Genomic DNA, 15,825 nt, shown 5'->3' with positions numbered 1-15,825 from the left:
GTAGGCTTCAGGGAGCCTTGGCAGTTCCACTCTTGCCCTGTTGGGGCTGTGAGACTGTCATGTGAGGAAGCCAGGTAGTTTCTCTGAGGAGGAGAGATGATGTGAAGAGGCCCAGCCAACAGCCAGCACGAGCCACAGTCATGTTGGTGAGGCCATTTTGGACCATCTGACTGTAGTCACCTGACTAGATGCCTGCAGTCACATGAGTAACCCCTAGGTGAAAACACAATAACCGTGTGGCTGGACTCAGTCCCACTTACCATCCTACACAATTGTGAACAAGTATTGATAAGTGCTGGTGGTTTTAAGTTTCTAAGTTTTGGGAGGTTTGTTTCACAAAAATAGATATGAATACAAAGATTAAATGAACATTTATGCATTGAAGTGTGAGAGCCATAACCCTCTTCCAAGGTTCAGATCCCAGGTTTATCCCTTACAAGTAGGACATTGGAAAATTTTCCTTGGAGGCATATTACAGACTATAGTGGGTTGAATAGTAGCCTGAAAAGATATGTCCAAGTCCTAACTCCCAGTATCCGTAAATGTGACCTTATTTGGAAGTAGGGTCTTTGTAGATGTACTTAAGGATGTTAAGATGAAATTATCCTACATTTTGTGTGGACCCTAAATCCAATGATGAGTGTTCTTATAAGCAACAGAAAAGAGGACATAGACACACAGAGGGAAGGTGGCTGTGTGAAGATGGAAGCAGAGATTGCAGTTATGAAGCTCCAAGCCAAGGAATGCCAAGATTTGCCAGCAGCCATCAGAAGCAAGGGGAGGGGTATGGAATAGATTCTCCGTCCAAGTCTCCAGAGGGAATCATCCCTTTTAACAGCTTGATTTTGGACTTCTGTCCTCCAGGACTGAGAGAGAATAAGTTTCTGTTGTTTTCAGCCCTGAGTTTGTGGTACTTTATTATAGCAGCCCTAGGAAACTAACACACCAACCCAAGGAAAAAAAACCCCTAAAGATATTTACATCAGAAATTTCCTGAGTCCAGCCAGAGAATTCTACAGTGAAGCCCACTAGTCAGTAAGCTCTGCTCATGAATACAGAGCTTCCAGCCAATTTTTTCTTGCCTTAGTTTGAAATAGGTTTTTAAATAGTCAGTTTAAAAAATGGGTTTTGAATAACCAAAGCTTACCACGTTTGAGGAAATTCTTTGCTATAAAAAAGAGACAAAGGCAAACAAATAGAATCAAGAATCTTGGAGGAAATAGAGGCAATGCAGGGAGAAGGAAACTTTAAAAACTGACATTAATACAGCAGAGCGATTAAAAAAACTTCAGCCATGAACAAGAGAAAGATGCTATGAGAAAAGAAGATTCAGAGGAAGAAGAGAGCAGAGAACTAAATTCATTAGTTGGCTTAGAAGATAAAGTTGAGAAAATTGTCCCCAAAGGAGAACAAACAGGAAAGAAATGGAAAAAATATAAGGACATTAGTAGATCGATCCTGAAGTTCCGCTATCTGAATAACAGGAGTTACAGAAAAAGATAAGAAAAAATAGAAGGGAGGATATTATCAAATAAGTAATACAAAAAATGATTAGAGCCCAAAGGGAGGAATGTCTAAATTGGTAGGGTCCACTGAGTGCCAAACACAGTGAATGTAGAAAAGATCCACGCAGAGACAAATCAAAGTGAAATTTTGCAATGCCAAGGATAAAATGAAACCCTAAAGACTTGCAGAAAGGGGGAAAAAAAGCCTTATCAAATTAATGAACAAAGACAGGTCCTGTAAAAAGGATTGGAATCAGAATGGCATCAGACTTCTCAACAGCAACTCTGGAAGCCAAAAATCATGAAGCAGTGATTTCCGACCTAGAACTTTCTACCTGGTCAATTTGTCAACCAAATGTGGGCACAGAATAAAAAACACACACAAAAATATGTGCAAGAAATAAATAATTTACCTCTCAAGTGCTCTTTGATAAGAGTGACAGAATGAAATTGGGACAAAAAACGGAGTGAAATTTTAGAACTTAACCAGCCTGGAAAAAGGAGGACTTTTATAGTGGAAAAAATGGAATTCATGGATGCCCTCTTGCCTTTGATGTGGAAAATTATACCAAGAGACCATTAGAGTCATTGGGAAGAATTTGGATAGGGACATTACAAATTAAATGAATGGATGGGAATTCCAGCAGTTAAATCAGAAGAAAATTCTGTAAGAATAGAAACACAATCAGATTATACAATAGACCTAATGTTAACATTTGCATATTCAGGACAATTTACACACTGAATTGTAGTTTAATAAAAGTTAAGATATAACTGTATTGGGAGGATTGATGGAGGGCGAAAGTTAGTTTTGCTGGCCCAGAAGAGTTGTCTTTATTTAAAAACAATAAAAAGTTAAGAGATAATATTTAAAGTATATGAAATATAAAATAACATCATTAACATAATAATTAGGAGTATAAAGACTCATTCCACAAGAAATATCTAGAGATGTTGGCATTATTACCTCTGGACAGTGGCTCTGCGTATAAAGGGGGAATTCTGCTTTTAGTCATAAGCGTCTCTGTTTTGACTGACTTAATTATGGATATGTTACTTCAGTAAAAATAAATGGAAAAGAGTTTAGGAACCTTAAAATTCTTTGCAAATTATATTATGATTTTGTGTTTCGTGTGTTTTGGGAGTCATTCCAATCTGGAATCATCAAAGAGGTCAAATTATGATAACTGATTTGAAAGTTGCAAAAATTTCAAAAGTTAAGATCCAGGAGTTTCAGCTATACTGAAAAAAATAATCACTTTTAAAAGTAAGTATTTCAATTTCTTAGCAGAAATAAAGAAATCACCCAGACAGTAGATACAAGGTAAAAGAAAAAGCTTTGGAGTTGAATTGAGAAGGTTGAAATTTGAACTTTGGTGCTGCCTTCTAATGATTTTATGACTTTGGTTGTGATAACCATTCTCAGTGTCAGTTTTCCTACCTACAGGATGGGGATAAAGATACTAAGTTTACAAGAACTGTTTAAGATTATGGATGTAAAAACTTTTTATAAACTGCATAACATTGACTACATTATATAAATGTAATCAAGTTTTCCTCAAGTTCTTCTTTTAGCACAAATTACTCTGTATAGAAAAAACAATCACTAGTGTTAAGAGACAGTGAGTGGCTCAGATATTGATAGCAAACAAGACTTTCAAGTAAACTCCATGGGAAACAGGGAGAAAATGTTTCTATTTCATCTTATCAGCCATGTCAAATAGAAAGCAAAGCAAGGGGAAAAAGAACAATAAAGAGCTAAACTAAACTATGTTAAACCTTCATTCATACAGTAAAATCCCAGTGTAACTTTCAAAGTGAGGTCTGAAAACGTCAATTGTGTAAAATGCAAGATTTTGCTATTGGGAAGTTAATTAAATGAAAGCAGGGATGGAGGAAGGATGAGAGCAGATTGACTTACATTTCAATTCTCATTGTTATGAGGTTTTAATGTATTTCACTGAGTTAATCCTTAATACTTGAATTTTGGATTAGCTCCCATTAATTCTTACATGGTGCCCAGGAAATTTTGGGCTTCCTAGAATGCCTACTGATATTTTCATCAATTTAATGAATACTTTTCAAATACGATGATTTTTGTTAACACATCCTGCTTTGTATTTTGAGCTAGTAACATGTTCTCATCAGCAATTAGCTCCATCCCAGGATGCTGGGGTTTTTTTTGTTTGTTTGCTTGAATTTTTTTAGATCTCATTGTCTCCTGGTAGACTACCTGAGTCTAGTGCAAGTCCCCAACATCTCTGGACAAATGGCCTCGTAAACCAAATAATTGCAATGTGAATTCAGTCTTCCAATGGCACATACAATTTTTATCAATTTGGTTCTATTTTGTGAGAAATTATTTATCTTTTAGACTGCACGTGATAAGCCTCTCTAGCTTATAGCAGACAAATTAATGAGCTGCTTAAAGCCAGACTTGGTCAGATGAGTTCCTCGCAGGCAGCATGGTTTCATTTATTTATGGTATTTTCGGGTGGTGTCTGGTAATGTAGGCCTCTGCATGGAGTAAAGGTTATAAAATTTACTCAAAGAATGTGTTAGCCATTATGCAGCTAGTTTTAGGGGAAAAAAAGCATTCTGTGCTCTTTCAAACATGCAAAAAATGGTTGCATAACAGAGCTTTTTTTCCCCCTGCAATAAGTTAAATGCTATTAAATAGACAGTTTGAATTAGATTTCACTAAAGCATAGGTATTGAACCTAAGAGGTAATAGAATTTTTGAGAATATCGTTGAAATATAAAATACTGGCTCGCAAGTTAGCTTCCTCTATCATTATTCATTAGTATATTTTATTGATTGATCTTTTTTTATTTTATTAAAATTTTTTTTAATACAGCAGGTTCTTACTGTCTATTTTATACACATCAGTGTGTACATGTCAATCCCAATCTCCCAATTCATCCCACCACCCCACCCCCACCCCCACTTTCCCCCTTTGGTGTCCATATGTTTTTTCTACATCTGTGTCTCTATTCCTGCCTTTTCATCTGTACAATTTTTCTAGGTTCCACATATATGCATTAATATACGATATTTGTTTTTGTCTTTCTGACTTACTTCACTCTGTATGACAGTCTCTAGGTCCATCCACATCTTGACAAATGACCCAGTTTCATTCCTTTTTATGGCTGAGTAACATTGCATCGTACATATGTACCACATCTTCTTTATCCATCCATCTGTCGATGGGCATTTAAGTTGCTTCCGTGACCTGGCTATTGTAAATAGTGCTGCAATGAACATTGTGGTACATGACTATTTTTGAATTATGGTTTTCTCAGGGTATATGCCCAGTAGTGGGATTGCTGGGTCATATGGTAGTTCTATTTTTAGTTTTTTAAGGAACCTCCATACTGTTCTCTACAGTGTCTGTATCAATTTACATTTCCACCAACAGTGCAAGAGGGTTCCCTTTTCTCCACACCCACTCCACACTTGTTGTTTGTAGATTTTCTGATGATGCCAATTCTATTTTTTAAAATTAATTTATTTAACTTTTATTTATTTATTATTTTTGGCTGCGTTGGGTCTTCGTTGCTGCATGCGGGCTTTCTCTAGTTGCAGGGAGCAGGGGCTACTCTTCGTTGCGATGCGCGGGCTTCTCGTTGCAGTGGCTTCTCTTGTTGCAGAGCACGGGCTCTAGGTGCGTGGGCTTCAGTAGTTGTGGCTCGTGGGCTTCAGGAGTTGTGGCTTGCTGGCTCTAGAGCACAGGCTCAGTAGTTGTGGTGCACGGGCTTAGTTACTCCACGGCATGTGGGGTCTTCCCGGACCGGAGATCAAACCCATGTCCTCTGCATTGGCAGGCGGATTCTTAACCACTGCGCCACCAGGGAAGCCCGATGATGCCCATTCTGACTGGTGTGAGGTGATACCTCATTGTAGTTTTGATTTGCATTTCTCTAATAATTAGTGATGTTGAGCAGCTTTTCATGTGCCTCTTGGCCATCTATATGTCTTTGGAGAAATGTCTATTTAGGTCTTCTGCCCATCTTTGGATTGGATTGTTTGTTTTTTTAATATTGAGCTGCATGAGCTGTTTATATATTTTGGAGATTAATCCTTTGTCCATTGATTAGTTTGCAAATGTTTTCTCCCATTCTGAGGGTTGTCTTTTCATCTTGTTTATAGTTTCCTTTGCTGTGCAAAAGCTTTTAAGTTTCATTCAGTCCCATTTGTTTATTTTTGTTTTTATTTCCATTTCTCTAAGAGGTGGGTCAAAAAAATGTTGTGATTTATGTCAAAGAGTGTTCTTCCTATGTTTTACTGTAAAAGTTTTATAGTGTCCGGTCTTACATTTAGGTCTTTAATCCATTTTGAGTTTATTCTTGTGTATGGTGTTAGGGTGTGTTGTAATTTCATACTTGTACATGTAGCTGTCCAGTTTTCCCAGCACCATTATTGAAGAGACTGTCTTTTCTCCATTGTATATCCTTGCCTCCTTTGTCATAGATTAGTTGTCCATATGTGTGTGGGTTTATCTCTGGGCTTTCTATCCTGTTCCACTGATCTATATTTCTGTTTTTGTGCCAGTACCATATTGTCTTGATTACTGTAGCTTTGTAGTAGAGTCTGAAGTCAGGGAGTCTCATTCCTCCAGCTCCGTTTTTTTCCCACAAGATTGCTTTGGCTCTTTGGGGTCCTTGGTATCTCCATACAAATTTTTAAGATTTTTTGTTCTAGTTCTGTAAAAAATGCCATTGGTAATTTGATAGGGATTGCATTGAATCTGTAGATTGCTTTGGGTAGTATAGTCATTTTCACAATATTGATTCTTCCAATCCAAGAACGTGGTATATCTCTCCATCTGTTTGTGTCATCTTTAATTTCTTTCATCAGTGTCTTATAGTTTTCTGCATATAGGTCTTTTACCTCCTTAGGTAGGTTTATTCCTAGGTATTTTATTCTTTTTGTTGCAGTGGTGAATGGGATTGTTTCCTTAATTTCTCTTTCTGATCTTTCGTTGTTAGTGTATAGGAATGCAAGAGATTTCTGTGCATTGATTTTGTATCCTGCAGCTTACCAAATTCATTGATTAGCTCTAGTAGTTTTCTGCTGGCATCTTCAGGATTTTCTATGTATAGTATCATGTCATCTCCAAACAGTGACAATTTTACTTCTTCTTTTCCAATTTGTGTTCCTTTTATTTCTTTTTCTTCTCTGACTGCTGTGGCTAGGACTTCCAAAACTATGTTGAATAAAAGTGGTAAGAGTGGACATCCTTGTCTTGCTCCTGACCTTAGAGGAAATGCTTTCATGTTTTCACCATTGAGAATGGTGTTTGCTGTGGGTTTGTTGTATATGGCCTTATTATGTTGAGGTAGGTTCCCTCTCTGCCCACTTTCTGGAGAGTTTTTATCAGAAATCGGTGTTGAATATTGTCAGAAGATTTTCCTGTGTCTATTGAGATGATCATATGGTTTTTATTCTTCAACTTATTAATATAGTGTATCACATTGGTTGATTTGCATATACTGAAGAATCCTTGCATTGCTGGGATAAATCCCACTTGATCATGGTATATGATCCTTTTAACATGTTGTTGGGTTCTGTTTGCTAGTATTTTGTTGAAGATTTTTGCATCTATTCATCGTGATATTGGTTTATAATTTTCTTTATTTGTGGTATCTTCGTCTGGTTTTGGTATCTTTGTCTGGTTTTGGTGATGGTGGCCTCATAGAATGAGTTTTGGGAGTGTTCCTTCCTCTGCAATTTTTTGGAAGAGTTTGAGAAGGATGGGTGTTAGCTCTTCTCTAAATGTTTGATAGAATTCCCCTGTGAAACCATCTGGTCCTGGGCTTTTGTTTGTTGGAAGATTTTTTTTTTTTTTTTTTTTTTTGCGGTATGTGGGCCTCTCAGTGTTGTGGCCTCTCCCATTGTGGAGCACAGGCTCCGGATACGCTGGCTCAGCGGCCATGCCTCACGGGCCCAGCCACTCCGCAGCATGTGGGATCTTCCCAGTCCGGAGCACAAACCTGTGGCCCCGGCATCAGTAGGCGACTCTCAACCACTGCGCCAACAGGGAAGCCTTGTTGGAAGATTTTTAATCACAGTTCCAATTTCATTACTTGTGATTGGATTGTTCATATTTTCTATTTCCTCCTGGTTCAGTCTTGGAAGGTTATATACCTTTCTAAGAATTTGTGCATTTCTTCCAGGTTGTCCATTTTATTGGCATAGAGCTGCTTGTAGTAGTCTCTTATGATGCTTTGTGTTTCTCTGGTGTCCACTGTAACTTCTCCTTTTCATTTCTAATTTTATTGATTTGAGTCTTCTCCCTCATTTTTTTGATGAGTCTGGCTAAAGATTTATCAATTTTGTTTATCTTCTGAAAGAACCAGCTTTTAGTTTTATTGATCTTTGCAATGTTTTTCTTTTTTCTATTTCATTTATTTCTGCTATGATCTTTATGATTTCTTCTATTAACTTTCGGTTTTGTTTGTTCTTTCTCTGGTTTCTTTAGGTGTAAGTTTAGATTGTTTATTTGAGATTTTTCTTGTTTCTTGAGGTAGGAATGTATTGCTATAAACTTCCCTCTTAGCACTGCTTTTTCTGCATCCCATAGGTTTTAGATTGTCATGTTCTCATTGTAATTTGTCTCTGGGTATTTTTTGATTTCCTCTGATTTCTTCAGTGATCTCTTGGTTATTTAGTAATGTATTGTTTATCCTCCATGTGTTTGTGTTTTTTCCTTTTTATTTTTTTTTCCTTGTAATTGATTTCTAATCTCATAGTGTTGTCATCAAAAAGGACGCTTGGTGTGATTTCAGTTTTCTTAAATTTACTGAGGCTTGATTTATCACCCAAGATGTGATATATCCTGAAGAATGTTCCATGTGCACTTGAGAAGAAAGTGTAATCTGCTGTTTTCAGATGGAATGTGCTATAAATATCAATTAAATCTATCTGGTCTCTTGTGTCATTTAAAGCTTGTGTTTCCTTATTAATTTTCTGTCTGGATGATCTGTCCATTGGTGTAGGTGAGGTGTTAAAGTCCCCCACTATTATTCTGTTACTTTCGATTTCCTCTTTTATAGCTGTTAGCATTTGCATTATGTATTGAGGTGCTCCTATGTTGGGTGCATATATATTTATAATTGTTATATCTTCTTCTTGGACTGATCCCTTGATCATTATGTAGTGTCCTTCCTGTCTCTTGCAGCATTTTTTATTTTCAAGTCTATTTTATCTGTTATGAGTATTGCTACTCCAGCTTCCTTTTGATTTCCATTTGCATGGAATATCTTTTTCCATCCCCTCACTTTCAGTCTGTGTGTGTCCCTAGGTCTGAAGTGGGTCTCTTGTAGACAGCATATATATGGGTCTTGCTTTTGTATCCATTCAGCGAGCCTGTGTCTTTTGGTTGGAGCATTTAATCCATTCACATTTCAGGTAATTATTGATATGTATGTTCCTATTACCATTTTCTTAATTGTTTTGGGTTTCTTTTTGTAGGTTCTTTTCTTCTCTTGTGTTTCCCACTTAGAGAAGTTCCTTTAGCGTTTGTTGTAGAGCTGGTTTGGTGGTGGTGAATTCTCTTAGCTTTTGCTTGTCTGTAAAACTTTTGATTTCTCCATCGAATCTGAATGAGATCCTTGCCGGGTAGAGTAATGTTGGTTGTAGTTTCTTCCTTTTCATCACTTAAATATATTGTGCCACTCCCTTCTGGCTTGTAGTTTCTGCTGAGAAATCAGCTCTTAACCTTACGGGAGTTCCCTTTTATGGTATTTGTTGTTTTTCCCTTGTTGCTTTTAATAATTTTTCTTTGTCTTTAATTTTTGTCAGTTTGATTACTATGTGTCTCAGTGTGCTTCTCCTTGGGTTTATCCTGCCTGGGACTCTCTGTGCTTCCTGGACTTGGGTGGCTATTTCCTTTCCCATGCTAGGGAAGTTTTCAAGTATAATCATTTCAAATATTTTCTCTATGTTCTTTCTCTCTCTCTTCTCCTTCTGAGACCCCTATAATGTGAATGTTGGTGCATTTAATGTTGTCCCAGAGGTCTCTTAGGCTGTCTTCATTTCCTTTCATTCATTTTTCTGTATTGTTTTCCGTGGCAGTGAATTCTTCCATTCTGTCTTCCAGATCACTTATCCGTTTTCTGCCTCAGTTATTCTGCTATTGATTCCTTCTAGAATAATACAAAAAAAAAGTAGAAATACCTTCTATTTTTCATTTCATTTATTGTATTGTTCATCTCTGTTTGTTCTTTACTTCTTTTAGGTGTTCTTTAATTCTTCTAGGTCTTTGTTAAACATGTCTTGCATCTTTTCGATCTTTGCCTCCATTCTTTTTCCAGTATCCTGGATCATCTTCACTATCATTATTCTGAACTCTTTTTCTGGAAGGTTACCTTTCTCCATTTTATTTAGTTGTTTTTCTGGGGTTTTATCTTGTTCCTTCATCTGGTACATAGTCCTCTGCCTTTTCATTTTGTCTGTCTTTCTGTGAATGTGGTTTTCGTTCCACAGGCTGCAAGATTTTAGTTCTTCTTGCTTCTGCTGTCTGCTCTCTGGTGCTTATTAGCATATTTAAATATCATTGTGAGATTTTGGGGCTGAATGGATTTTTGATAAAAATATTGCATCCTTTATTAGTATTAAAGAAATTATTCTCAAAGAGTTTGCTTTTCCCAGTGATACTAAGCATGAAATGTACATGCAGCAAACTTGAGACTAACTCAGTAATGTTAGCATATACTGCTTTTTTGGTACCATACATTTTTCTTACAAATATTAATCCATTTAATCCCCACAACTACATTATAAGGTAGCCACAGAGAAGGTGAGTGACTTATTTAAGACCACACTGTTAATAGTATGAGCCAGCTGATTTGAATACAAGAATTCTCACTCCAGAATTCTCACCTACCTTTTTATTTTCTTTTGCTAACCTTTGCGTTCTTGAGTCACCATGGCCGACTGCTCTCATGAATCGGTTGAAGGATCTGTAGCTTTAAACACACAGGTGGTTTACCTAGCATACGCTTCTTTGGTAGAGAGTCATTTTCTTTTCGCATACAATTTATGATTAGCAAACCTCAGTGTCTGTGTAGAAAGCATTACTTTTGCAGATAACTACTAGCTTACAGTGAGTGGATGCTTGGCAATGCATTTGCAGTGATTATTGACTTGGTTTTATTAATCTTGTTGCTTCATAGAAAATATTTGTCTAGTAGTTGAAGGACTGTTTTCACTGATTAAATCTGAAAGATACAAGGAATACTGAGATCTTGATCATTTTCCAAAGGTTAAGTAGTTATGACACTAGTAACCTCAAATATGGCTCATTTAACCATTTTGCACTATATCACGAATGCTTAAAAAAATCAGTATGCCCTTTTAGCATAGAGGAACATATCTCATGAAATTGCAGGTACTGTACTATTGTTCTGTTTTGTTTAGATGACGAATGTGACAACAGACTATTGTATTGACGTCATAAGAAAATTTGAAGTTTCTGAAGAAAATAAGGCAAAAAATGTCCTTGGCATAGAAGGTAAAATAACCAATATCCTTAATTTCTCATTTCTCAGTTTAGTTTGCTAAGTTACATTCTAGCAAAATTTTTAGGAAAAGAAATAGGGAGATAATCTTGGAATTACAGATGATTCAAATAAAACCCACGACACACATATTTTCCTACAAAACAGATGCCATGATTTTGCTGTTTCTTTCTTTTTTTTTTTTTTTGCTGTTTCTTTTACTTTTGCAAGGACAGTAGCATTTTCCACTCAAGCAAGTCAACTTGATGCCACTATGTATGATAGATGCCAAGAAATATTTTGACTTTTCTCAAATGGTTAATTTTTAGAAATAGTTTTAACCAGATAATCTCATGATGGGAAATTTGGCCCTAAAATAAGTAAACATGTTTTTTTGTTTTCTTTTTTTAAATGTTGGCAACTAATTTGTTTTCCCTAGTTGGTAGTGGTAGAGAGGTTGTAGGGACCACAAATTTTGTTAACATGACTATCTCATTTTATAACTGAAGAAAGTGAGGCTTAAAGAAATTAAGTAATTTGGGACTTCCCTCCTGGTGCAGTGCTTGAGAGTCCGCCTGCCAATGCAGGGGTCATGGGTTGGAGCCCTGGTCTGGGGGATCCCACATACACTGGAGTGGCTAGGCCCTTGCACCACGGCTACTGAGCCTGTGTGCCACAACTGCTGGGGCCCGTGCGCCTGGAGCCCGTGCTTCACAATGGGAGAGGCTGCCCGCGCACCACAACGAGGAGTGGCCCCCGCTCTCTGCAACTAGAGAGGGCCCGCACGCAGCAATGAGGACCCAATGCAGCCAAAAATAAATGAATGAATGAATAAATTTTTAAAAAAAAGAAATAAGTAACTTGCCCACAGTTATATATATTAGATTCTGAATATATATTTAGAATCTAGCTCCTAGGATATTACGTATAAATGATATGACATGAATATAGCTACATGTATCTATAAGTCATATGTATTTAAAATATGTAGGGAAAGAAATTTGTAGGCTGCTTTCCAAAAGAGAACATGTGCCAGGCAGAATAGATAATCTTAATTAAAAAACTACTGGGGCATCCCACTTCCTGCAAGAGCATATGATACCATGGCTTATCTTACCAATTTTGATTGTTGGCCTCCTATTCTCCCAAACAGGCTTAGTGTGGACAAGGGGGTATGACATTTTATGTTTACTTCCAGGGATAGAGGCTAATTAAAATGAAGAGAAATTATTTAATATTTATATAATTAAAAGCTATTTTAAAAACAACCAAAGAAGATAAACTAATTTGGACCTTTCTTTACCAATAAATGAATCTTTTCTTTGGTGGGGCCTTAAAAGATGGAGTTAAACCTGATTTCTAAGTTATGACCATAAAGATGAGCCTGAAGAAATTCTCCAGAGTTCCAGAGGATATTTACCAGTAGTTTTACCACAGGATTCTTGAAGACTTGAAATAATTTACCCTAATAATCATTCCATGTAGGTACTTGTAGGACATTCACATATCTGTTAATATGTTAATGAATGCCTTTCCTACCCAGGCACTATGTTTTTGAAAAACTGATAGGGTTTTCTACATAATCTTGAAATACTTTTTCACATTTCTCAAATGTGCTAGCCATTAGTAGCATCTTGCCAAACCAGTTTCATAGTCAAATAATCATACCCTGATTTTAAGCTATGCCTAACTTCTGACCTGTTACCTCAGCTATGGCACTGACAATACTATTTTTCAAATCAACTTAATAACCTATCAGGTTGCTGTTGATCAGTATATCACTTAGGATAAATATGGTTTGAACACTGCATGAGCTACCCATTAGGTCACACTGAATAATCATAGCTTGAGTTCAGCAGTTACTGAAGAGCTTTGCAATAAGCCCCCTCCCTCCCTCAATCAAAACTCTTAAAAAGTCTGTTTTTCTGTAGGTTATATTTAAACTGCTACTCCCCAAAGTCATATTTCAGTTTTTGACACTGTCTATTTGATCTGAAGCACATCTCTCATTGCCCCGGTATTCCCTGCAAAGGCTGTCCTGAAGGTAAATGAGGTAATCAGTATGAACAAACTTTGATCTCTTTTGTCCTTGTTAGAGTTGGTTAAGTATATATGCTTCAAAGCTATAGTACTTCACTCTCTCTCATTTCCAAAGGCTTCACGAACTTCATGCGTAGTCCTGCTTGTGACATATTTAACCCACTGCACCATGAAGTGTACCAGGACATGGACCAGCCCCTGTGCCACTACTACATCGCTTCCTCCCACAATACATACCTGACCGGGGACCAGCTCCTGTCTCAGTCCAAAGTGGACATGTATGCACGGGTGCTGCAGGAGGGCTGTCGCTGCGTGGAAGGTGCGTGCTTTGAGCGCGAGTGTGTGTGGGTGCACACGTGCTTTAGTCAGGCACGTCTAGTGTAAATAATGGAGACCTAAAAAAATGCACTCATGCTAATCAGAACTATTTTCCCACTCACTGTAAAGTTATTCTTAACTCATAATCCTCTCCGGTTCCTCCTGACACTTCAAACAGGGAGAGAGATGTGTACTAGCATTTGGGAGGCACACCTTCAGGTGCTGAAAAATTGTGATGAATGTGAAAGTTTTTCCTAGAAAGATTTTTTTTTTGATTAAACAATGGTAAAGATGGTTCAGGATAAATATTTATTTTTAAGGTACTTCATGGTCTATCAATCATCCAACACTTATTAAATTTCTAGGAGGTTCCTGGGGGTTAGGACACAGATGTAAGATGTGGCTTCTGTCTTTCAGGCGCTCACAGTCATTAGAAGGGGTGGACGGTAAAAATCATAGTATGGTGTGAGAATTCCACCAGTTGAATCAAACGTGGTTGAGAGGTGATACAGAAAGTGAGGGGTGACGTAAAATATGATGAGAAATCAGCCTGGAAGGTAGACTTGGGTCAGCGATAAAGGGTTCTGAGTGCTGTGATAAGGAATTTCAGCTTTAGCTTTTGGTAACGAGGGTCCGGTGGATTGTTTTAATACCTAGGGTGATACGGTCAGACTTGCAGTTTAGAAAGATTGCTTGGGCAGCAGTGTAGGAAGATAATTTTTCTTTAAGATGTATGTTTGTGGTGGGGGAAGGGAGGTGAAACTAGAGCAAGGAGAATGGTGGGAAGGCTATTGAAATGATTGAAAGGAAGGATCATAAAAACTTAGACTAGGTGAGAGAGATGCTTATACAGATATTAAAGAAGTAAACTTACAGGACCTGGTGAGCAAAGCAAAGGATGTAAGGCTTGAAGGGGAGAGCTGGAATGAATGATGGAGCCATCATCTACTGTGGGGACTGAGCATTAATGAGTTCAGCTTTCCATCGGTTGAGTTTATAGTGACTTTGTAATATATACATGGACATTTTTATTAGTCAATTAAATAACAATATGTGAACTCAACAGAAGGATCCAGAAAAGATAAAGATTCCACAATTCCGAGTTTTCTGTGTGTTAGCGTACAAGATCACTTACAGAGACCTTCGTGTGTAAATGTACATCACAGTGGACAAGATCACTTAGAGGAGTGGCAAAGAGAACAAGGCCTGAGGACTTATGCATTCCAACCTTTCGAAGCAGAAAGAACAAGGGGAACTGACGAAGACAACTAACGCAAAGCAGTCACTTGGACCTAAGGGATGAAATGGTCAAAAATGTCCCATGCGATAGAAAAGTAAAATAAAGACTAAGTGTCCAGTCCGGTTGCATTTGACAGCTGGGAGGTTATTAGTGTCTTTTGCTATATAGTTTTGGTGGCCTTTCAGTGGGAAGGTCAGGTAGATAATCTGCTGTGAGTTAGTCACTTGGCATTTTTCTGCATTAGGGGAAGACTTGATACAGGGTTGGGGAGGTTTTGAGACTTGGAAGAGGGGGAAATGAGGATTCGTTCATTTTGCTTTTAGATGGGGTAGGGGACAAGAAATTTTGAAATGGTTCATGCCTGTTACCCTCTCTTTTCTCAGGATAGTAGGAGAGAACACCATCCACTAAGTGTAGAGTGGGTGGAGGTTGGCTGGGGGAATGGGAGGCTTAAAAAGATCAGCAAATAATGAGTAAGGAGTTGACAAGATAAACTGGGGAAGGCCTAGCTAATTTCAAAAACAGTCTTTAACAGAACAGTCTTTTTGTTATACAAAGTCTGCATGCTCAGACTGCTCCCCACCCCATTCCCAACAGACTAGGTATAAGAGCAGTGAAGACAGATTCTAGAATTGATCCAAGCCTCTGGATTTCCAGGTCGTATAAAATATCTTCAAGATGTTGGTGAGAGCTCTTTTAAGTAAGTGACAGTGGGTCCATGAACTAGGAAAGGAAATGAAGGGGCCACAAAATGAGGTTAAGAGACTAGAAGACTCAAAGAAACAGAAATACTGAGAATGTCGGCATCACGCATACCGTAAACAAGAACAGAGAATTATTATCACAAGGTGGGATTTTGGATATAGTTGAGGTAATGACTATATGCAGGGCGTGTGGTGGGTGAGCATGATTAGAGTGAAGCAAGGAGCTGTTGGCACTGAGGTCAAGGTTAAGTGATTGGGTAGATTGCCCACATGGACTTTTAAGTCAAAGGATGCTGACAGGGCGATTCAAAGCTAAAAAATTAAAAGATCAAAAATTGGATATTAAAAACTGTAAACCACATACTTAAGTAGAAGAAGAATGCTACGGAAAAGGCACTTGGAAGATTCCTGGAAGGCAGAGATGGATAAAGTGAGGTTTAAAAGTGGGGGGATTTTTTAAATGAATGTAGAACAACAATTGTTTAAAAGTAGCATCCTCATTTTGTGATTTATACAA

General features: G+C 37.6%; 1 protein-coding gene across 2 annotated transcripts in view; it reads left to right on the top strand.

Moving 5' to 3' along the window:
• The window catches only part of PLCH1 (phospholipase C eta 1), a 236,969-nt gene that overhangs the window by 149,215 nt on the left and 71,929 nt on the right, over positions 1–15,825 (top strand). For both annotated transcript variants that reach the window (XM_067737817.1, XM_067737816.1), the window contains 2 exons: positions 10,927–11,020; positions 13,162–13,365. In XM_067737817.1, the coding sequence (XP_067593918.1) occupies positions 10,927–11,020; positions 13,162–13,365 (298 nt within the window). The remainder of the gene's footprint in view (positions 1–10,926; positions 11,021–13,161; positions 13,366–15,825) is intronic.

Source organism: Pseudorca crassidens, chromosome 5 (genome assembly GCF_039906515.1).
Source record: "Pseudorca crassidens isolate mPseCra1 chromosome 5, mPseCra1.hap1, whole genome shotgun sequence".
Taxonomy (NCBI): domain Eukaryota; kingdom Metazoa; phylum Chordata; class Mammalia; order Artiodactyla; family Delphinidae; genus Pseudorca; species Pseudorca crassidens.
This window is presented reverse-complemented; position numbering and strand designations above follow the sequence as displayed.